General features: G+C 40.9%; 1 protein-coding gene across 1 annotated transcript in view; it reads right to left on the bottom strand.

Annotated features, from left to right (window-relative positions):
* The window catches only part of med12 (mediator complex subunit 12), a 225,697-nt gene that overhangs the window by 60,150 nt on the left and 140,666 nt on the right, over positions 1-24,881 (bottom strand). The window contains exons 23-30 of the mRNA XM_072505518.1: positions 21,304-21,424; positions 19,017-19,118; positions 18,131-18,244; positions 12,581-12,744; positions 11,167-11,346; positions 9,123-9,194; positions 3,513-3,688; positions 2,097-2,258 (exon numbers count right to left, since the gene is read on the bottom strand). Of these exons, the coding sequence (XP_072361619.1) occupies positions 2,097-2,258; positions 3,513-3,688; positions 9,123-9,194; positions 11,167-11,346; positions 12,581-12,744; positions 18,131-18,244; positions 19,017-19,118; positions 21,304-21,424 (1,091 nt within the window). The remainder of the gene's footprint in view (positions 1-2,096; positions 2,259-3,512; positions 3,689-9,122; positions 9,195-11,166; positions 11,347-12,580; positions 12,745-18,130; positions 18,245-19,016; positions 19,119-21,303; positions 21,425-24,881) is intronic.

The following is a 24,881-nucleotide window of genomic DNA, read 5'->3' as shown; positions in this document are numbered from 1 at the left end:
TAAGTAGAAGATAGATATTGTAAATTGCCTTATCTTTCTAACCTTAGAGAGTAAGGTTTATTCTTGTTTATTCAAAACCCGTGGAATCTTGCGAATATTTTCACTTGCTAAGTATTGTGGGCAGCATGGTAGCATAGTGGTTAGCACTATGGCTTCACAGCGCTTGGGTCCCAGGTTCGATCCCCGGTTTGGGTCACTGTCTGTGGAGTTTGCATGTTCGCCCCGTGTCTGCGTGGGTTTCCACAGGGTGCTCCAGTTTCTTCCCACAAGTCCCGAAAGACGTGCTATTAGGTAATTTGGACAATCTGAATTCTCTCTGTGTACCCGAACAAGCGCCGGAATGTGGTGACTAGGGGTTTTTCACAGTAACTTCATTGCAGTGTTAATGTAAAGCCTTCTTGTGACAATAAAGATTATTATTTTGAATCTCAAACTTGTCTACTTTAAATACATTATTGTCCCTAATCAAATCTCACCAGATTGGGTGTCTGGACAAGGATCATAACACCCAATAGGTGAAGAGTCAAGGTCTACAGCATAGAACACCACTGAGATTGAAAAACATAGTAAAGATGACAAGGGAAATTAGGAAATAGTAATGCTAAGCTTAGATCTGAAAAGTTTACAGATTGTAGGAGGAAGGGAAGAATGAGGAAAGTTGCATAGTTAGAGTAGGGAACAAGAGTCTTCAGTTTGTACAACACGGGAAGGACTATGTCGGGTGGCATACCTGAAGCTTGGAAGGAACAAACATGTCAAAGGAGCATTAATCACATGAACCAGAAAAAGAAAAGGAGTGACTTCAGTGGAGAAGTTCCAAGCTCAAGACAAGAGGATGACTACCATATAGAGAACCGTTAAAATATATCCAGGAGTGTAAATAAAAGATGCATAATAGTGTATTCAAGCTAACACTTTGATATCCAGTGCATGCATTTTAAAATGGTGCAATATCAATCATCCAGTATTCAACTGAACAGGGGAAGGGAACTCTTGAATGCAGATACAAGTGCACATGACAGAACAATAGTGGTCTGAAACCACACTGAATGATGAGTGCGTAGGTGCAGTGCACCATCATTTTTTTTCCCGTTTTATAAATTTAGAGTACCCAATTCATTTTTTCCAATTAAGGGGCAATTTAGCGTGTTCAATCCACCTACTTTGCACATCTTTGGGTTGTGGGGGCGAAACCCACGGAAACACGGGGAGAATGTGCAAACTCCACACGGACAGTGACCCAAGCCGGGATCGAACCTGGGACCTCGGTGTCGTGAGACTGTAGTGCTACTACTGCGCCACCGTGCTGCCCTTCAGTGCACCATCATGACTGTAGATTTGTGGGCCACTTCTGATCCTGCTTAAGCACAGGTCAGCCTTTTCTCTCTAAAAGGGAAGGGATGAGGTGAAAATGAGCACTTGTCTGCAGAATTACAAAGTGACAAAGCTAGAGTTTTGGTTTAATTATATAAGTCTACCAGGGCATGTAATTCAGTGCAAGGGACTTTAAACGGCTGTTCATTGGCAGAACTTCCCCTACCTGGTAGGACCTAGGCAGGAGGTGCATGGAATCGCCATCACCTCCAAATTGCTCCAGATGTACATGGCGACATTTCTCCATTCATAGTTGCACGGTCAAAATCCTAGAACTCCCTACCTAAAAGTACTGCAAGAGTACCTTCTCCACATGGACAGCTCACAAAGTCTCAAGGGCAACAAGAGATCGGGAATAAATCATGACCTTGCTGGCACCACCCATATCTAAAGAACTAACTTCTTAAAAAATAAAGGAACAAGGATATTTTTGTTGTTGCAATTGAAACAAGTTCAATGTGGTCTGCTATCACACTGAATGATAAGTGCATGGAAGTTTAGTACACAATCAGGACTGTAGTTTTTGGCAATGATTCGTGATCCACCTTTTTTTCTATACTGCTCAGTGTCCTTTCCGTGGTTACACATATGTTGCTACACATCACTGATGCCACAACCAGCTCAAATATCATTTAAAGAGTTAACAGTGGAAAGCTGTCGAGCGAGGACAGCACCAAACCATACTGCTACTGCTCGTTAAAATATTAAAAACCCACACTTGCCTCTTCTGTTTTTGCCGATCCCGTTCTTTCCGTGAGGATGACCCCAGATGTTGACCTTTCTCCAATTCTTCACCAGCTGCTTTGAGCACATGACCTTGGACAGATGTTGGCAACTTTGCAATCAATGGTGCCACCAGCCAGACACCTGTCCGCTCTGATGAACTACATGTAAAATCAAAATTATTTTTAAATACAAGAATACATAATGCACAAATATCACCTACAGTTTGATGGTCTTGGTGTCTGGAACTCTAATTGATTTCAACAGTAGAACATCTTTCAGTTTGGAGAGGCAGTGGCATAGTGCTATTATCACTGGACGACTAATCCAGAAGACCTAGGACAATGCTCTGGGGAGCAGGGTTCGAATTCCACCATGGCAGATGTGAAATTGAATTCAATAAAAATCTGGAATTAAATGTCTAATGATGATCACAAAACCATTGTCGGTTGTCGTAAAAACCCATCTGTTTCACTAATGCCCTTTAGAGATGGAAATCTATCATCCTTGCCTGATTCCAGATCCACAGCAATATGGTTGACTATTAACCGCCCTCAGGGCTGGGCAATACATGCTGGCCTACCCTGTGACACCCTCATCCTATGAACAAATTAAAAACAAGTATCATGAAGTCCTGGAGACTATAAAGTTGCAGGTGCAACTCAGGGGTCCGTTCAATTAGCAAATAACAGCAGTCGAGAAGATAAAATTAACAAAACTCCTCTCCTTTAAGACAATCCTTAAAATCTTCTCTCACCAAGTTTTTGGTCACCTGTCCTAATATCTCCAAATATAATAAAAGCTAGAAATACTCAGCAGGTCTGGCTAATCTAACTAGCCAACAAATTTTTCCAACAAATGTGTCGGACCCCGGAACAAAAAAACCTTCCATGCACAAAATTTCAGCTGGAATGAATCCGAATTTCCTGTCAGTTGAGGTTTTCAAAACTCACTGTGTGCTGCCGTGACGAGGTGAAGTTTGATCTCAAGGCTATGCTCAGTGAGCATTACAGAAGCTCAGGGCCAAAGTTAAAGAGGAAAACACCACAAAATCAAGTAAGGTCTCATTCCCTGATCACCATATAGCAAGCAGTTGCAAAGTGCATGATTGGCTGTCAAAATGATGTCAAGTGAGGGCAGATCAGGCTTGGCTATGATGCATTATACTGTCAAATATTGTTTCATGTTCTTAAGCTCCAAACATCCAAAGAAAACCTCACTAAAATAAATCATCAGCAAACACTGGAAATGCAGAAATGAATCAACCAACATACATTTTTAAAAAAAGACTGGTAAGAGGTTTTGATTAAATTGTTAGCCTGAATTTTCTCCTTCCAGATTTAACTGGCATGCTGTGTATTTCTATTTTTATTTTACATTCCAGTGTCAATATTTTTAAGTCACCAAAAACTCACCTGAGCAATGGTTTCATTTTACTGGTGGCATTTCCATTTGTGCTGCTGGTGCTAAAGACAGGTGCCCCAGCATTGACAGTTCCATTACTGCTCAGATTGGAAGAATTCATTTCAGCTGATTTTTGGAATACCTCAATCGTAGCTTTAGCAATGTTCTCCAGCAAAGAATTCATCTCCTAAAATATAAGATCAGTCAATATTCTGTGGGAACTAAAGACTGAGGTGCGAAAATTAGACCGGGAAAAACAGTTCTGAACTCTGTGGGCTCATTTGGATGGCCTTCGGGAGAGGTACAGCACCCCTTTGGATATGATCACAGGACAGCTTTTGGGGAGGTCAGGTGACCCTTCGGGGGAGGGGAAAAGTGGTCAGGTGTCTTATGGTGGTTGTGAGGAATGTTAAAAAAGAATGATTGCTTGTTATTTCACTCTGTCTGTTGATATAAGCCTTCGGGTTACCATTATTGGATTGGTGCTGCATAACTGATTTCACAACCATCCCTTATCACAGTAAGGTGCCTGCCATTTCAGTTTGCTTGACAGCTCAAAGTGGTTCTGAACTCTTTGAAGTGGAACTATGAGTTCTAATGCCTGTTTTTATAAAGGATAATGCAAATAATTGAAAGGTTTGTTGTTATAAGGGATAATGGAGTTAAAGGGAATGTAAATGTAGTAAAGGTTTTTTTATGAATGCAAGTTTAAAAAAATAAAGTCTGCAATAGATATTTGGAACTTTATTTAATCTCAGCATGGTTCTTGTGGTCTGTCCATAGTGGATACTGGGTGAGGTGACAAAGTCGGGCTAAGGGCAAAGAGCGTAAGGGGGGACATGTGTTGTACGAATTGGCACTAAGTTGGCGTAGGTGCTATGATAGGTCAATAAGGGTAGGTGGAGGGCATAGGTTGGCTTGGAGGAGATGAGAAAGCCAAGGGAGTGAGTAGATGGGCATAGGTTGGCATGGAGGGTATGAAAGACCATGAAGTGGGCAGCAGGACATAGAATACAAATCTAAGATTAAATCAGCAGATAAGATTAGATGCTACAAAAATTTAAAAAAACCAAAGTAAACGGCTCTGTAACTGAACTCACATAGCGTTCGAATCAAAACAGATGAACTAGTAGTACAAACAGAATTTAATAAGTATAATCTGGTAGCTATTACAGAAACATGACTACAGAATAACGTGGAATGGGACCTGAATATTGAAGGGTATTAGATATTTAGAAAGGCAGGAAGATAAGAACAGGTGGAGGTGTGGCTCTGTTATTTAATGATAGTATGAGTACATTAGAGAGAGATGACTCAAGTTCAGGAAACCAGGATGTAGAACCAGTTTGGTTGAAATGAGAAATTATAAAGACAAGAACTAACTTGTGGGAGTGATATAAGAGGCCCCTAATTGAAACTACTTTTAGTAATCCCAGAGGCAGCTGACTTCCCCTGAAGGGCACCTGGCCTCTCCAAATGTTGTCCTGTGATCATATCCAAATGGGTACCTTACCTCAAAAAGGGTACATCCAAGCAAACCCACAGAATTCAGGACTGCTTTTACCAGGTCCAGTTTGCACACCTCAGTGCAACAGTAGGACAGAATGTAAAATAAAAGATAATGGAGCTTGTCAGAAAGGTACTGCAATAATCATGGAGGATTTTAATCTACATTAGATCAGAAAAATCAGGTGGGCAAAGCATAGATGAGGAGTTCATGGAATGTTTTCAGGATAGTTTCTTGGAACAGCATGTTCTGGAACCAACCAGAGGGCAGGCTATACTAGCACTGGTATTGTGTAATAAGATAGGATTCATTGAATACCTTTAGTGAAGGCAACCCTAGGTAGCAGCGATCATAATGATTGAATTTGACATTCAGTTTGAGGGAGAGGAGAGGACGTCCAAAACAAGTACATTAAACTTAAATCAGGGCAATTATGAGGGCATGAAAGCGGAGCTAACTAAAATGAATTAAAAAGAGTACTTAGGGGATCGATCAACAGATATTAAGTGGCAGACATTTAAACTGATATTTCAGAATGCACACAATAGACGCATTCCAATCAGGAAAAGGTCCAAGGGGAGGACCCACCATCTGTGGTTAATTTAAAAAAGTTAAAGACAGTATTGAACTTAAAAGAAAAAACATGTATTTGCTGGCAGCTCAGAAGATTGGAAGGAATATAAAGAACATCAAAGAATAACAAAAAGATTGGTGAGGAGGGAAAAACTAGAGTAAAAGAAAAAGCTAGCCAGCAACGGACAGTAAGAGTTTCTTTGGTAGTTAAATAAGAAAAGAGTTAACAAAGTGAGCATTGGCCCAATAGAAAGTGCTTCTGGAGAATTGGTAATATAAAGTAGAGCTATGGCAGATTAATTAAACAGTTTTTTTTCATCTGTCTTCAGTATAGAGGACAAGTCCCAGAATAGCTGTAAACCAGGAAATAGAAATAAAATTCCAATCACCAGGGAAGTGGTATTGAGCAAATTGTTGGGTCTTGGGGCTGACACATCAGCTGATCCGGATGGACTTCGTCCTAAGGTTTTGAAAGTGTCTAATGAGATAGTTGATGCATTGTTTTTAATCTTCCAAAATCCCTTAGACACAGGCAAGGTCCCAAGAGTTCAGAAAATAGCAAATCTAACTTTTTTATTCAAAAACAAAGGGAGAAAGAAAACAGGAAACCATAGGGCAGTTAGCCTAACGTCTGTCATAGGGAAAATATTAGTCATTAGAGATGTTATAGCAGGGCACTTGGAAAAATTCAAGGCAATCAGGCAGAGTCAACATGTTTTTGTTAAAGAGAAATTATGTTTAACCAATTTATTGGAGTTCTTTGAAGGAGTCATTTGTGCTGTGGATAAAGGGGAACCAGTGGATGTACTGTACTTAGAATCACAGGACGGATTTGATAAGGTGCCACATTAAATGTCATTGCGTGAATTAAAAGCTCATGATGTAGGGGGTAACATATTGGCATGGATTGAAGATTGGTTAGCTAACAGGAAACACAGTTGGCATAAAGGGTCTTCTTCTGGTTGGCCGGATGTGACGAGTGGTGTGCCACAGAGATCATAATATATAAATGACCTGGATGAACGGACTGAAGGTAAGGTTGCTAAATTTGCTGACGAAACAAAGATGAGCAAGAGTAAATTGTGAAGTGGACATAAGGAGGCTACAAAGGGACATAGATAGGTTAAGTGAATGGGCAAAAATCTGGCAAATGCAGTATAATATGAGCAAATGTGAAATTGCCCATTTTGGCAGGAAGGATTAAAAAGCTTATTATTTAAATGGTGAGAGATTGCAGAGCTCTTGAGTTGTCGAGGGATCTGGGTATCCTAGTGCATGAATCACGAAAGGAGTGTATACAGGTACAAGTAATTAGGGAAGCTAATATAATGTGATCATTTATTGTGATGGGAATTGATTACAAAAGTAGGAAGGTTATGTTTCAATTGTATAGAATCATAGAATTTACAGTGCAGAAGGGGGCCATTCGGCCCATCGAGTCTGCACCAGCTCTTGGAAAGAGCACCCTACCCCAGGTCAACTCCTCCACCCTATCCCCATAACCCAGTAACCCCACCCAACACTAAGGGCAATCTTGGACACTAAGGGCAATTTATCATGGCCAATCCACCTAACCTGCACATCTTTGGACTGTGGGAGGAAACCGGAGCACCCGGAGGAAACCCACGCACACACGGGGAGGATGTGCAAACTCCGCACAGACAGTGACCCAAGCCGGAGTCGAACCTGGGACCCTGGAGCTGTGAAGCAATTGTGCTATCCACAATGCTACCGTGCTGCCCCATAGGGCACTGGTGAGACCATATCCGGAGCATTGTGTACAGTGTTGGTCTCTTTATTTAAGGAAATATGTAAATGCGTTAGCAGCAGTTTGGACAAAATTTACTAGACTAATACCAGGAATGGGAGGGGTGTCTTACAAGGCACGGTTTGAGAGGTTAGTTAGGTTTGAATCCACTAGAGTTTGGAAGAGTTAAGTGGCAACTTGATCAAAATCGTTAAGGTCCTGAGGGGTATTGACAGAGTGGATGGGGAGAGCCTGTTTCTAGGGGTCACTGTTGAGAAATATGGGGTCGCTCATTTAAGACAAGAGATGAGAATTTTCTTCTCGGGGCGTTGAGAGTCTCTGGAATTCTCTTCCTTAAAAAGCAGTAGAAGGCGAGTATTTAAACATTTTTGAGGCAGAGCTAGATAGATTCTTGATTAGCAAGGGGGTGAAAGTTATCGGGGGTAAGCAGGAATGTGGGGTTGAAATTACAATCAGATCAGCCATGATGTTATTGAATGGCAGACCAGGCTTGAGAAGCAAAGTGGGCAACTCCTGTTCCTAATTTGGATGTATGTAGGTTGAATGAAGGATATGACAGGCCATGGGGGTGGGTGGGCAAACAGTGGCATGTGCTGGCATGAGTGGTGCATCAGGAATATGTAAGGAAGGGGTATTATGGAGGGGAAGAAGGGCTCCTGTTTTCTGTTTTGTTTTAAACAGTGCTAAAGCACCCATAGGCAGGCCTTCAGCCCATCCCACCTCCACACCCAGCATCCTCGGCACTCGTTCTGGGTTCACTCGTCCCAATTCCCAGGGAACCCTACCAGCTGAAAACAAAAATCTGACCTTCCAGGCCACCTTTGAAGAGTCAGGAAATGTCCCAACTCTGCGCTCTGGGCCCGAGAATTAAAATCCAGGCCATGTGTTTTATTTCATGATATTACACATATAAAGATGTAGGATTATAGGAAAGTTAGCCTATTTTGATTATTGGGATAGAGACACACTTATAAGAAACAAGAAAAGGGAATTTTGCAACATGTTGTATCTGTAGAATTGGTTGACTCTGCCATCAAGTGTAAAATTAAAAAAAAAACTGGTCCTACTCCTAACATTATCATTATCATGTTGGTGAAACAACCCATCTAGTTGCATGCTGTCACTTATAGTCGGGTGTTGTTTCCCCTCATGTTACATCTGAATTACACTCAGGTACAACATTTCCAAACTTGATGTATTCTCATTTTTGGCTTTCTCACACTCACGAGTCAACGTGTTACATTGGATGACAGCTGTGTCGCATATTTACCATCCAATATGTCAGTAAAGACAAAACTGTGCATTCTTACTAGCAGTTGATGGGCAAAACCTGACTCGGTACAGGTTTAGAACAGAAGAGGATAAAAGGTTTCCAATAGCTAGTGAAGTTCAGAAGCACTGTGGAAATTGAATTCAGACAAATAATTCTTTAACGATGCAAGCTTATTTGGGAAATAATTTTTTTCCAGGAATGGAGAATCCCTACATTCACGTATAGGTACGAACACAAAAGCACAGTGACCGCCTTTTACTTATACAAAATCAAATTACTGCAGATGCTGCAAAACTGAAATAAAAACAGAAAATGCTGGAAATACTCAGCAGGTCAGACACCACCTGTAGGGACAGAAACAGTGTTGATGCTTCAGGTCCATGACGCTTCATCAGATTAATGAACAAACCTCTGATGAATGGTCATCAAGCTGAAACTCTGTTGCTGCCTGAGTTACTGAGGGTTTCCAGTATTTTCTGTTTTTAATGCCTTTTACTTACGCTGATGACACTCTGTTTAATCATAAGCTGCAGTTCTAATGACGATTGCCTCATTGTCCACTGATCAAGGTTCTGAAATAAATGGGGGAAAAATGGTCAACTTAGTATTTCATTTAAGAAATGCGTATTTTTGGCGCAGAAGGTTGGAGAACGTCAGAGATAGGTTGGGACTGCTTGAGTGAGTTGCAGCTGCCAACTGTGTTGATGGGTTGCCGATAGCCAGAAACACCTCCAGATATGAAAGTAACACAGGGTAGCAAAGTATATATGGCACAAAAACAGTCCATTTGGCCCAAATAGTCTATGCCAGTATTTATGTTTCACTTGAGAATTCTCCCATCTTTTCTCATCCAAATCCCTTCTCCCTTATATGCTTGTCTAGTTTCCCTTTAAATGTATCTCTACTGTTCACTTCAATCTATTTCTGTGGTAAGGTGCTCCACATTCTTATTCTTTCGGTAAAGAAATTTGTCAGTATTTCCTATTGGATTTCTTTGTGGCCATCTTATTTTGATGGCCTCTAGTTCACCACAAGAGGAAACATGGGCAGTTCTGTGGCACAGTGGTTAGCATTGCTGCCTCATAGTGCCAGGGACCCAGGTTCAATTCTGACCTTGGGTAACTGTCTGTGTGGAGTGGAGTTTGCACATTCTTGCCCTCTAGTTCTCAATCTGTCCACCAGAGAACAATTTCTCCCTATCCACTCTGTCCAGATCCTTCACAATTTTGAACAACTATATCAAATCTCCATTCAACCTTCTTTTCTCCAAGGAGAAGAATACCAACTTCTTCAATCTATCTACATAACTGATGTTCCTCGGTCCTGGAACCATTCTCATTAATCTTTTCTCCACCTTGTTTCATGTCTTCATATCCTTCCTAAAGTGTGGTGCCCAGAACTGGATGCAGTTGAGGCTGAACCAGTATTTTATATAGGTTTAACTTAATTTCTTACTTGCACTCGATGTCCCTATTTATAAAGCCCAGAATGCCATATGCTTTATTAGCTACTCTCTCAACCTGTCCTGTGAGCCTTAATGATTTATGCACATACACATGAAACGAAAATCGCTTATTGTCACAAGTAGGCTTCAAATGAAGTTACTGTGAAAAGCCCCTTGTCGCCACATTCCGGCGCCTGTTCGAGGAGGCTGTTACGGGAATTGAACCGTGCTGCTGGCCTGCCTGGGTCTGCTTTCAAAGCCAGCAATTTAGCCCTGTGATAAACAGCCTCTGCTCCAGGTTCCTTTACTCCTGCACCCAGTTTAGAACTGCACCCTTTGTTTTAAATTGTCTCTCTGCATTCTTACTGCCAAAATGTATCACTTCACACTTCTTGGCATGAAATTTCATTTGTCACTTGTCCATCTATTCCGCTAACCTATGTCCTTTTGTAGTTATGCACCATCATCCTCACAGTTCACAATACGTCCAAGTCTAGTATCATCTACAAATTTTGGTACACCAAGCTCTAGGTCATTAATAAATATATCAGAAGCAGCAAGGGTCCAAACACCGACCCATGGAGACATCCTTTATAAACCTTACAGCCCAAAAACAACTATTTGCCACTACTCGGATTCCTGTCACCATGCCAATTTTGTACCAATGTTGCCACTGTTCTCTTTATTCCATGAGCTCCAACTTTGCTCACAAGTTTGTTGTGTGGCACTTTATCAAATGTCTTTTGGAGTCCACATACTGTGTGTTCACAACATTAACCTAATCAAACCTCCGTGACCTCATCAAATTCATCTGTGAAGTCATCCCTCAGCCTTCTTTTTTGAAGAGATGTGACCCCAATCCTTTCCTGACATGTATACCCACACATTTCTGATATCATTTTTGCAAATCTTCTCTGCACCTTCTGAAGTGAGTGGGTGAGGTTGGGGATGGTGCCTCTAAATCATTCAACGGCCCTTTAACCTACGTTACAACACCTTGTGACATGAGAGCAAGGGCCGCCATTCAATTTATCCTGTCACCACAAAATACTTGAGGGTGGTTTTTGTTGCTATCCTTCTCAATATGCATTGTTCCTTACCTGTAGAATGCGTTTGATTCTTTGACGTTGTGGGTTGTCCCCTTCCTCACTATCCAGCTGCCGGTGAGGATAGCAGATCAGTTGTAAAAGTCGTTGTGCCTGTTTGTTAGTCAGAACTGGATCCTGCAGAGCACTGCTATCCTCACATAAACTCTTTAGACAGCGTTCTCCCACCCACTCCTGTGAGGAAAGACATCAATAAAAACTTGAGTAATACAATGTAGTAAGTAATGCAGTACTCTGCTACCAAAGTCAGGCTGTGTCCCCTTAAAGGCAGAAACCATTTGTTAAGCAAACCAATATTTTGACCATTCAAAATGTAATTACTGGCCCTATATCTTCTTTATCATCAAGACTGACCACTTCCACCTCAGTAATATCATCCACATCCACCCCTACTTTAATTAATCTGTTGCTGAAACGCTGTTCCATGATTTACTTACCTTAAGACACTATTATCTGATGCTCTCTTGATGGGCCTCCTAACTTCTACCCTCCATAAACTTGAGCTCATCCATACTTTGTTGCACGTATCCCAACTCACACCAAACCTCTGTTTTATACTCATCAAATTACACAGGCTCCTAGTCCCCTAATTTCTCCATTTTAAAATTATCCGCATGCCCAAATTCCTCCATGGTCTTGCTCCCCACTACCACCCCCTTACCGTAGTCTCGGTAATGACCTACAGCTCAATGGCTCTCTGATAATTGTGTTCCTTCAACCCGTGCCTCTCTTATATCCCTACTTCCTTCACCTCAACCTTAGCGGTGGTAAAGTCAGGCAACTGGATGGTAAATTCTGGAATTTCATCCCTAAATTTCTCTTTCTTTCGCTCTCCTTTATTAAAATCCTCATTAAACTTGTCTTTTGCAGGAGCGGCATGTGGCGCAGTGGTTAGCACTGGATTCAAATCCCGGCCCTGGGTCACTGTCCGTGTGGAGTTTGCACATTCTCCCCATGTCTGCTTGGGTTTCACCCCCACAACCCAAAAATGTGCTGGTTAGGTGGATTGGCCACACTACATTGCCCCTTAATTGGAAAAAAATAATAATTGGGTACTCTAAATTTATTTTAAAAAACTTTTATTTTGCCTATCCTGACTCTGTTTTTGGCTCGATGTCTAATTTTATCAGAGAAGCACCTTGGGGGAGTGGGGGTTAATAAATTAAATGTACCAAATAAATGCAAGTTTCTTATTGTAATATGTGAGGCCTGCACAAAGGAACACAATTAAAATAGTGAAGAATGGAACTTATTTCAGCAGTCATATGTTGGTGATACAACAAAAACATTTTCAAACTCTGTCTCGGTCGTCCAGACTAAAAATACAGGAAATTACATCTATGAAGATAGAGTGTGCATGAATATAGAGAAGCTTAATTTCAGTGCCTCAGATTTAATGCCCCCTTACCTGCTGACAGATATTCTTCAGCACATATTTAGCATAAGCATCTAAACTGGCTGTTTCAATAGAAACAGCCCGGCTGCCAGATTTTTTGACTCCTACATCATCATCTGCAAGATCTTCCATTCCACCAGAATGTGTAAAGCCAGAGCCTTTCAATTCAGCATCACCTGAAATAGAAAAGTAAGATCTTTTAATTTTGTCTGGGGAGCCTCCGAGATTAAATTTTAATTTTACCACAAAGCTATTCTACTACATCTTTGTTGTGGAATAAAGCTATCCAGAGCAACCTCCTCTCTCAGCTCAAGGTTACTTATCCAAGCTTCCTTTGGTGAACAGGAAAATGGAACAGGGAAAGGCCATTTGTATATTTGATGCTCACCCCATCAGAGTCCATATACGTTTATTCCCTCATTATTACCCTACCTGTTGATTCTTGGGAGTACTAACAGTAGAGTTTTCATAGATCATGCTCAAATAGTGGTGCCTAATGTACAAAAGGCAGCTTATTGCAAAAGCACAGGTGGACTCTCCATCCATTAAAACAAATGCTCATAAACAAATGCTCAGACATTACAATTTTTCAGTAAGAAATTTGCTGCATACAAGATCTTGCTGAACTACAATGAAACAATTTCATCCAAAATCGCTTGCTTTATCTTCCATGGGAAGATAACTGAAATGGTGCGATTAATAATTTCAACCCTCGTAGTTAAAATAGAAATTGAACATTAAGATCTTTAGCCCTCAAGTAGTGTTCCTGATTTTCATTCCTATAAAGGATATCAAGAAACATTACATTAATAATGAAACACGGGTCAGCAGATTTCAATTTGGGGCATAACACAGTGCCAATAGACGAAAGTGAAATAAAAGTGAATAAAATTAAGATGTGGCTGGGCAGTCCAGTCAAGTGGACTACATGGGCTATAACATACATAGTCATAGATGTTACTGGTATCCTAGATGATCACATATGCATGAAGTGCTATCAGCTGCAGAAACTCAACCTCTGGGTTTTAGAGCATGAGTAACACTGTGAGGCTGGGAGCTATATGGGTAGCACGTTCAAAAGGTGGTCACACCTTCCAGGCTCAATGGCCTGGAAGCATAGTTGGAATGGGTGACCATCAGGCAGGCCAAGAGAATTAGGCAGAGTGCTGAGTCCCCTGACGTCTTGCTCAGAAATCGGTTTTGCATTTTGGAAGCTGGTGGGGGCGTTGGATCCTCATCAGAGTGCAGTCAGAGCCAGGTTTGTTGCACTACGAGTGGTTCGATAGTACAGGAGGTGAAGAAGAAGTGAAGAGCAATAATGATAGGAGGATTCATTAGTTAAGGGAACAGATAGGTATTTCTGTGGCCATAGACGTGACTCCAGGATTGTATGTTGCCTCCCTGGTGCCAGGGTCAAGGATCTCACGGAGCAGCGTAGGACGTGCTTCTGGGGGAGGGTGAATAGCAAGAGGTCGTGGTCCACATTGGTACCAATAACTTATTTAGAAAGGGGGTTTGGGGTCCTGTAAAATATAGGGAGCTAGGTAGGATATTAGTCAACAGGATAAACATAGTGATCTCTGGATCACTCCAGTGTCACTTGCAAGTGAGTACAGAAATAGGAGGATATGGCAGCTGAATGCATGGCTGGAAAGATGGTGCAGGAAGAAGAGTTTTGTAAGCTTGGTTTCCCTGGGACTGGCTCTGGGGGCGATGGCACCCTATACAAACCGGGCGGGTTGCACTTGAATAGAGCTGGTACTATGTTCCTTGCCAGTGCTGTTGAAAAGCTTTCAAACTAACACAGTAGGGGTGTGCGAACCAAGAGGAAACATTAAGAGAATACCAAGGTGCACAAAATACTGGGAGGGGCAGAGAGCACGCGTAAAGAGAATATTATGTTAATAGGTGAAGTCAGAGTAAGATAGAATGAAATGACATCTAAATCAGGGTATTGAGCAAGTGTGTGAATCCAGGAGGAGAGTAAAACTGGGGAGTTACAGACGCAGATTGCGTCGTGGAAATATGTTGTGCCGATAACAGAGACCTGGCTCAAGAAAGGGCAAGACTGGGTATTCAATATTCCTGGGTACAAGCTGTTCAGAGGAGAGAGGGAAAGGAGGAAGGAAAGTAGTATTGGGTAAAGAGAGCATTGCATCAAGCATGGTGTCACAGTGGTTAGCACTGCTGCCTCATGGCACCAAGGTCCCAGGTTCAATCCCGGCTCTGGGTCACTATTCGTGTGGAATTTGCACATTCTCCCCGTGTTTGCGTGGGTTTCGCCTCCACAACCCAAAGATGTGCAGGGTAGGTGGATTGGCCTCGCTAAATTGTCCCTCAATTGGAAAAAATGAATTGGTACTCTAAATTCTCTTTTTTTTTATAAAAAAAAGAGAGCATTGCAGTGCTGGAGAAAGAGATGTCCCAGAGGCTTCCAGGACAGAATCAATTTGGCTAGAGCTAAGGAACAAAAAGGATGCAATTGCATTGCTTGGTGTAGTCTAGAGACCACCAGCTAGTGAGAAAGATGAAGAAGAACAAATTTATATAAAAGTTACAGAGAGATGCAAATAATATAGAGTAGTTACAATGGAAGACCTTATTTACCCAAACGTAGACTGGGACAGTGGTCGTGTAAAGGGCGGACAGGGGCATAAGTTCCTAGGTGTGTTCAGGAAAATTTTCTAAAGCAGGATATGGCTATCCAACATTATGCACTATTGAATCTGATTCTTGATCCAAGTCTACCAAGTGGGGGAACATTTTAATAATTTAAGCTTGTCATGGGCAAAGAAATAGACAAGTTGCAAATAAAGGTTTTGGATTGGACAGCAGATTTTAGTAAAATAAGGCAGGATTTGGCTACGGTAGACTGGGAGAGTTACTTGTGGTGAAATCTACAGAAGAGTAGTGGGGGCATTCAAAAAGGAAATGGCGAGGGTGCAGGTCCAACATGTTCCCTCTCGGGTAATAGGAAGGAGTCACAAGTCCAGAGAACCACAGATGACCAGAGATATTAAGGATACAATGCAAAGGAAAAGAGAGGCTTTTAGCAAGTACAAGGGCAGCAAATTAGCAGAGGCATTGGTGGAGTACAGAAAGTACAGTGTGGAACTTCAGAAAACAATTAGGAGAGCAAAGAGGGGATATGAGAAATCTCTGGTTGGTAAAAGTAGGGAAAATCCCAAGATACTCTATAAATATATCAATGGGAAGAGGAAAACTAGAGAAAGAGTAGGGCCCATTCGGGACCATGGGGCAATATGTGGGTGGAGCCAGAGGACATTGGTAGGATGTTGAATGAATACTTCAAATCTGTCTTCACCCAAGAGAATAAGGAGGTAGGTATGGAACTCAGGGAAGGAAACTTGAGCAAATTGACATTGGGAGTGACACGGTACTGGAGGTGATGGCAGGCTTAAAGGTGGACAAATCTCCAGGTTCGGATAAATTGTATCCCTGGCTGCTGTGGGAGGCGAGGGAGGAAATTGCAGGGACTCTCGTCCAAGTTTTTAATTCCTCACTGGCCACAGGGGAGGTGCCAGAGGACTGAAGAGTAGCTAATGTGGTTCCACTATTTAAGAAGGGTTGCAGAGATAAGCCAGTGAGGCCAGTGAATCTCACGTCAGAAAATACTGAAAGAAAGAATGTATCTCCACTTGGAGCGGCAAGATTTTATCAGGGATAATCGGCATGGCTTTTGTCAGAGGGAGGTAATGCCGAACAAATTTGATTGAATTTTTTGCTGTGGTAACTAGGTGTGTAGATGAGGGCATTGCAGTTGTTTATATGGATTTCAACAAAGCCTTTGACAAGATTCCACATGGGAGACTTATAAAAAAGTCAAATGCACATGGGATACAGGGTAATTTGATAAGGTGGATTCAAAATTGGCTTAGTTGAAGGAGGGTGATTTTGAGTTTATTAATAGGGGCACAGAGTACAGGAGCAAGGAGGTTATGCTATATTTATACAAGAAACTAGTTAGACTTCAGCTGGAATGTTTTGTACCGTTCCGAGCGTCATATTATAGAAAGGATGGGAACGCATCGGAGAGAAGTGCAGCAGACGTTTACAAAAATGGTTCTAGTGATGAAAAACGTCAGTTATGAGGAGAGATTAGAGGGGTTGGGACTCACTGTCTATAGTTCCCTGGCTTATCTCTCCTTGAAGAGAAGAAGGCTAAGAGGAGATTTGATATAGATGTTCGAAATCATGAGAGAGCTGGACAGAGTAGACAGAGAAACTAAAGGCATCTAGAACAAGAGGACACAGATTTAAAGTATTTTGCCAAAGAAGCAAATGTGATACGAGAAAAGAAAATTCACACAACGAGTGATTTGGGTCTGGAATGTAATAGAACATAGTGCAGAAGGTGGCCATTCGGCCTATCAAGTCTGCACTGACCCACTTAAGCCCTCACTTCCACCCTATCCCCGTAACCCAATAACCCCTCCTATTCTTTTTCGTCACGAAGGGCAATTTATCATGGCCAATCCACCTAACCAGCAAGTCTTTGGACTGTGGGAGGAAACCGGAGCACCCGGAGGAAACCCACAGAGACACGGAGAGAACGTGCAGACTCCACACAGACAGTGACCCAAGCCGGAATCGAACCTGGGACGCTGGCGCTGTGAAGCCACGGCGCTATCTACTTGTGCTACCGTAATGCCTGGAAGTGTGGCGGAAACAGATTCAATTGAGGCATTCAAGTGCGCATTAGATGATCATTTGAATAGAAACATGTGGACAGGTACGGGGAAAAGGCAGTTGAATGTGTCATGTGAGAGTACCTTTAAGAAATGGATGTTTATAAATGGGTATGTATATAAACATCTGTAGTGAGAGTATCTTTAAGAAAATGGGTGTTTACTACTGCAGTGATGTCAGAGAGTGGGTGGAGCTGGGCTGTCAGATTTTTACTTTCGTTTTAGGCTGTTTGCTGCAGGGTGTGTTTTAGTTTTGTTTTCAGAGCTGGATAGCTGCAGTCACAGCCAGAAGGTGTATGAGTCTCTCTTTCTGTAGTCTAAAAACTGTAAATCGATCCTTTGGTGATTAAAACTAATAACTGCTCTCAGTAGTGACTTTACCCTGATGTATTTCTGTTTAAAGGTTTTTTAAAAAAAAAAGTCTTCTGGATGTTAAAAGGACAGCTTAAGGATTACGTAGTGTTGTATTCTTTGGGGGTTGTATTTGAATTAATGGTTGCTAAGATGTTCACTGTATGTTTTAAAAAGGTTAACTTGAATTAATAGAATAAACATTGTTTTGCTTTAAAAAATACTTTTCCATTTCTGCTGTACCACACCTGTAGAGTGGGCCGTGTGCTTCCCATACCACAATCTATTAAACGTTGTGGGTCAGCTGAACTCCATGACACACTTTGGGGTTCTCTAAACCCTGGCCCATAACAAATAGCACAAAGTCACAATGTCACTTGGAGAGCATGTGCAGACACAATGGGTCAAATGGCCTTAACAATTCTGTGGGAATGCAAAACAAACATGCCAAACAAAAAGGAACCCCTCAATCCTACCAGTAATCAATATTGGCATCACTTACCCAACATAAATATAGCTTTGAGGACGGCAAAAACTGCTCCCACCACAATGCTGTTCTGCGATGCTGCCAGCAGGTGTCTGTCACAGGATGAACGAATCCCTACTGTAGGTTTATCTGAAAAAATTGCTCTATCAGAAGAAACCATTGACTGTCAACAATGTCAAGAAATTTTAACTATAGCTGTCACCAGCAATGTTACTTGTTCGAACCCACACTCTGTCATGCACGTCCTTAACTAGAAAAGCAAGATGTCTCAGTCATAAACGTTGCAGCAACCACACTAATGTCAGACTTCAAAGCCTCTCTGTACCTGAACAAACAAAGACTGCATATGCCAATGTAACTTTCCACTTCAGCAGCCCAGTCTAGTGTAGAATCTTTGTCAACACTGAATGTGCTTCTTTCAAGTCACAGGCAACTCTGACAGTTAACACACGTTGGATAGAAGGCAGGGATAAACTGACACTGTATAGCGTCAGTTTAGAAAAGGAATGTCCTATAAAAATTCTCCTCTTGAATGACTGCTCTTAGAAATAAGTGAACTTAAAAAAAAAGTTCTAAAGATAAAGTTGAAGACATGAAAAAAAACTAGACAGGTAAGTATTTTATATCAAAAAGTAGATTGCACCTTCTTTTCATCTTCTCCCCTAGGTATATTCAATATTGTACTTAGCACAGATGTTCTTTCAAAACAAACACATTTTTTTGAATGATCTTCATGAAATCAATGTTCAGATAAATTCTGTTTTGATTAAAAAACTTAGCTTAGACAGAGAAAACTACAGATCTCTCCTCCCTGGGCATGACTGAATCCAAGTCAAGGCCAACATTTAATTTCTATGTTTCCACTGGTTAAAAGACAGTACATGCAATATACTTCACTTACTGCTGTCCTGGTGACAAGGGTTTAACTGTGGCGTCCGAAACAAGTGAAGGAGGATTCTGCATGTTAGACGAGCGCCAGGTTCTGAATCCTGCTCACTGCAAGCTGCAAAACAAATAAAGACACTTATTGGCATGTTCTGTATTTTTGTAAAACAGCCAAGCAGGAATGTGTGCCAAATATGCAACGATATTACAATTTGCCCATTCTCAGAATGTCTAAGTAGAAAAACAATGCTGGAACCAAACTTAGTTCAATCATCAGCTGAAAGGGAAAGATTAGTTAACATTTCAGATACGAGTCAATTGTTACTATTTGAAATTATTTAATTTGCGTGAAGTACTTTTGAGAATGCTATGATTCAGTGAGAGGGAAACATTTTCATCCAAATAATACCTTACCACATTGTCCGCATGTCCTAAAACAATGGTATATTCAGAAGCATCTGGTAGGTGCTGGCAGACCCGTTGAGATTTTCCAGCGTCTTCTGCTCTCCTTTCAGATTCCAGCATCCGCAGTATTTTGTTTATATTATTGGACTACGTTTGTTGCGATGTTATCAGGTAAATATGGCAACCAACTTGTGCACAGCAAAGCCCCACCGTCAGCAATACCCAGTGACCAGCTGATTTAACTTTTTGTGGTAAAGGAGGAATTGTGGTCAGAATAACAAAAGAGGTCCAAATTTAAATAATGCCATTGGATTTTTACAATTTCATGAATCAGCAGTTAGAAACTAGTTTAACAACCCCTCTGGAGAACAGCATTTGCAACGATGCCACACGCCCTCTGCACTGTTTGCAGTTCTTACAACACTTTTCTGTCAAAACATGGAAAATGTATGGCACAGGTCGTCATCAAACACCTCTCGTCTATGCATGCCGATAAATCTTCCATGTGCCTCACATGTTTCAAAGAATCAAACTCAGCCTATACAATCTTTCCCCACATTTAAAATTCTCAATTTCTGGTAACTTGCTTATAAATCTCCCCCACACCTTCTCCAGCACAATTATTTCCTCCCTATAATGCCATGACCAGAGCTGTAACCTAATAAATTTTATACAGTTCTATGATAATCTGTCTGCTCTTCTATTCCATGCCTTGGCCAGGTTGGCATCCATGTTTCTTTTAGTTTATATATTACCTTCAGCTTCATTGTCATCTTTAGGATTTTGTTATATCATGCATGAAATATCAACATTTGGAGATTCTCAATTATCATTCAATTATATGAAATAACCAAGCTTATACTAAAATGTGCAATCTATATATTATTGAATTAAAATGGAAATTTCCATTAACAAAAATTACATATGACACAAAGGCAAATATATGATACACAACACAATGTCTCACAACCAGAAGCTTTGGGACCAGGTCGTGCCGGTCATCAGATCTTGTTGGATTGTGAGTCAGGTGTTTCAGGCTGTGGGCAGTTCAGGCCAAGCGAGGTTGGGTGGGGGTCAAGGGTTACTTAAGAGTCAGGGAATAGACTAGGATGCAAGAGGCGAAGCAGAAAATGAGCCTGGCGCCACACTGTACCAATGCCGTGTCTAGCCGAATTGTCCAGGTAAAGTGTTATTGTTTATTTTACTCAATTAAAATGGAAGGCACATTCTAAAAATGTACGATTTTCAGACAACTCCAGTTTTTGATTTGAGACCCTGCACCCGAAGTTCAATGTCTTACATGAAACTCATAGTGATGTACCTTTCATTTCAAAAATGTTATTTGAAATTGGTATTTGTAGAAAATGATAGATGGAAGAAAGGATGCAGGAAAGGAAGGACTACAAAAGAAGCACCTAATTCATTAATAATTATCTTACAACAGGAAAACACTGAGACTATTTCCTTTGATATCAGTTGAGCACTATTCATCCTAGAACACAATTCACTGCGAAACTATTAGAACATGGAAAATGTGCTCCTGCCTGTGGAACTGCAGAGTTGCCCAAGTTTCTGGAGGGGACTGAAAAAGTAAACAATACTAGGACAATAGGTCAGCAAGTAAAACGCTTAGAAAATTTTCAAGTTTCAAGAGGGGAGGATAACAATTTTGTTCCAGTAAGAGCTCTCCAAATTTTGCCAATAGTTATTGAAAAAACATCTCTGCCACTGATAGACTACTCAAACAAGTCAATGTGGCACTGATGGAGTTAATGCTCATAACTAAAATACAAGTACGAACATAGCGAACAGGCACATTCTTAATTCTATTTTTCAATGGCAGACAGGAATAGATCATCTTGGCACTTGAAGATGATGATTCTAAGATAGATGATTACCTGCATTAAGGAGCGATGGGATGGCCACACAGCGAATCAGATCCTCCAACAGCAAACATTGTCTGGCTATTAAAATAGCTATAAATGTTGCCAGAGAATCATGAAATGATAAGTCGCTCACCTGAGAAAAAAAAGAGGGAGAACTTTAGCACCAGACAAAAGTTAAGCCATTACCTCAGGAAACGTTTGCTCCTGAGAACATGCATCAATGGGCTCAGTGGTAGCAGTCACAACTTCAGTCAGAAGGTGATGGGATCACACCCCTTTCCAAGGCTTCAGCAATGATAGTGGCAGGTTCTCCAATGTGGGAGTGGATACAAACCTTGTAAATGCATTAAACCAGTGCCCATCTATTTGCTTTGTTGCCCACTGATAGAAATGACTTTTCTAGTCAGCTATAACCATGAGAGTAAGGGAAGATGATAGAGGTTTAATTGAGAACTCATTAAGAATAATTAACTATAATCATATTAAGCATTACTTCAGTGCAACAATAGCTGGGAATCCACTAAGGGTTAATCCAGATCATACACTTTAATTTCACATTAGCAAGTTGCTTGAGACTACAAGGACAGTGACGTCAACTAGCTAAAAGGCCCCATTGTATGGTTGACAACTGGGTGACTGTCCAGTACGAGCAGTCCCGTTTCTATAGTAACAGCCAGTCTAGGGCTGATAATTTCTTAACAAAAACTGTGTTTTTCTAATTAAATTGGCAAGCACTGGAATGGGAAATTGGCACCAATATATTTAAATACATATAGCTCTTAAACTGATGGACAGACAGTTTGGCCTAATTGCTCGAATTGAGTGAATTATAAATTAGTTAAAGCCAGTCAGAAGTAAAAAGGCCAGACCTTAAAATAATAATCTCCTTAAGAATCACTTTTCGGGATGGAAAAACTCATTCCGGAATCACCCTATCTATATTTCTGAAACTTATTTCTTTGCTACTTGCTAATTGCCATCTTTCTTTTGTTTAAATCACTTAGTCATGTTATCCTGTGTATTATGATTTGAAGGATTACCACTATCTGCAATTGAATGAAATCTTAACTACTGTATTCGCTAAAGACAATCAATCTGACTAGCTTGCTGCAGGGCTAGTCGGAACTTCCTAAATGTTGTATTGAAAATAAGTTTTCCAGTGGCACAGTTGACAAATAAAGTACAAGTGGACTTTGCCAAAAAGCACAGACTTGATCTCTGTTATTTGGAAACTGAGAAGGGATAACGGATATCCAGGGTTCCGAATAGACACAGAAATCCATCACCCACAGTTCCTTTATCTCCTTAATATACCCTACTCACAGATGTGCATTTTGTTGTTACTGTTAAGATACATATTAAAGACCCCATAACACTTTTCATAGACAGAAAAACACAAGCTCTCCAGTATTTGGCAACCATTCTTTCCAGATGCAAACACTACTAAAAGCAAATTAATTGGTCATTCATCTCAGTGTTTCGTGACTGACATTGCATGCATAACTGCTGCCGTGTTTGCCAAATAATATCTGCAAATCAGTGAATCATTGTCTGTGGTGTACTTTGGAACATCATCCTGAGTTACATAATGAAGTACTCAATTAGTCATTAGGTAGTACAGAATTTAAGTATTGCTGTGAGAAGAGGCATGACGAAGCTTTTCATCTTGCACTCATCAGGACACTTCACAAAAATCCCAATATAAAATGAAAATGACAATTTATACTGTATGATAAGTAGACTCTGATTGATAGAAGCGTTGCCATGGAGAATGCACCAGTTGACTGACAGTTAACTATTGGGCATTGTTTTAAATATAGACCAAACAGTTTGACCCTGATTGGTTAAGGCATTGTCCTGAGAATGCTGAAACCAATTTAGGATCTGCTCACAATGTGGCATATTTGCGTGTACTGGAAGTTTTATATATTAACACACAGTGTTCTGTTCTTTGCAGGCAGAAAGAACATGTATACACACTGTGTCTGTTTTAGCTAAATAAGCGACAGCCATTTGTTGACTTATTCCCCAGAGCAATGCTGTGACCAATCAGGATCAAAATACCTGGTTTATATTTCAAAAAATGCTTGGTAGTTAACTGTCATTCACCTGGTACATTCTCCATGGCACTGTCTCTATCAGAGTCTACTTGCCAACCAATCATCACTTTCTTATCATACAGTATAAATTGTTGTTTGCCTTATATATCGGTATTCTTGCAAAGTATCCGGAGTGCAAGGACAAAAGCTTTGATTACAACAATCCTCCTGTTTAATCCCGGTCTGTTCTCTTTTCCTCCTTTTAATTTCTGTTGTTCTGCTATTTAATTTTTTGTACATGGACAAATATTTGCATATACCTTTAATATGGACTTCACCTTTAATTTGAGTGGCTGGTAACCTGAGCATTGACCAAGACCTCAGGCAAGGCAGGTTGCAAAGAGCAAAGATCGGCATATTCAGGGAAGATCAATGATGACACATCTTGATGTACTCGGCTGTCAGCCAATGAGTTGTTTTAAAATGCCGGGCCTTAGCTGATACTCGATGCAGATTGGTGCTGACCATTCTGGAATGTTCTGCAGAGTTAGGAAGATTTGATCTTGGTTTCAGTTTTAAAACTCCAGCAACAGATCAACACCTCGGCTGGAGTTCTCTCCAGGTAAACGGATCCAGCCACCTTTTCTGCTCTATCCAGCCTGTGAGTGTTTAATTCCTGAAGACATAGCTGGAGGGATGTCTTTAGATTTCTCTCCCTGAAATGCTAACCGACCTCTCTAAAATCTTGTGGAAGCTGTTTCTCCGATAACCTGTTTTCCTCAGTAAAGCTAAGTGCCATTCTGGTGAGCCTGGAAACCAGTTAAGTTTAAAACATTGTCTGAGGCTGAGGGGGAAAGGCGAGACTGAGGGTCTTGAGAATCAAACTGGCCTGAGGCTGTTCTTTTGGAGTGAAGGCTCAGGGCAATAAAAGTTAAAGTGACTCCCCTAGAGAAAATCCTACCGCCTTGGAGTTTATAACTGAATGTTACTGCCAGAAGATCCTCATCAGCAATCCATCCTGTAGCTTTGATCCCTAAGCATCCTGAGGGACATCCTGCTGCAACGACCTCAGCATCAGAAGCAAGGACACTCATCTTTCATTTCATATTTTAATTCCTATTATTTTTACCCCTCCCCCTCCCTCTGTGTGTGTCTGACTTGTGGGCGTTTGGGTAGAGGGTGATCTCTTTTTCCAGTAATAATAAAACATTATATGATGTGTACTCTCAGAAAAAGAACAGCACAAAACAGACTTTAAACAGGAGTTTGGGAAGACAAAGACAAGGTCGTTCTAAGAAAGCTTTTGAAAGTGGAGAGATAAATGTTAATAGGATGACATTAGGAAGAAATTCCAGATGTTCTGTCACTAATGAGGACATTTGTTTTAAAAATCTGGTACTAGTAAAAATTACCATGAAGTTTTTGGATTGGCATAGAAACACTACTGGTTCATAGTCCAGGTGACCTGTTGCCGTACCTAGTCTGGCCTATTATGTGATTCTAATCCCACAACAATGTGGGTGACTTTTAAATACCCTCTGACCTGGCCTA

The sequence above is a fragment of the Scyliorhinus torazame genome, chromosome 5, assembly GCF_047496885.1.
Source record: "Scyliorhinus torazame isolate Kashiwa2021f chromosome 5, sScyTor2.1, whole genome shotgun sequence".
NCBI classification, from domain to species: Eukaryota; Metazoa; Chordata; class Chondrichthyes; order Carcharhiniformes; family Scyliorhinidae; genus Scyliorhinus; species Scyliorhinus torazame.
This window is presented reverse-complemented; position numbering and strand designations above follow the sequence as displayed.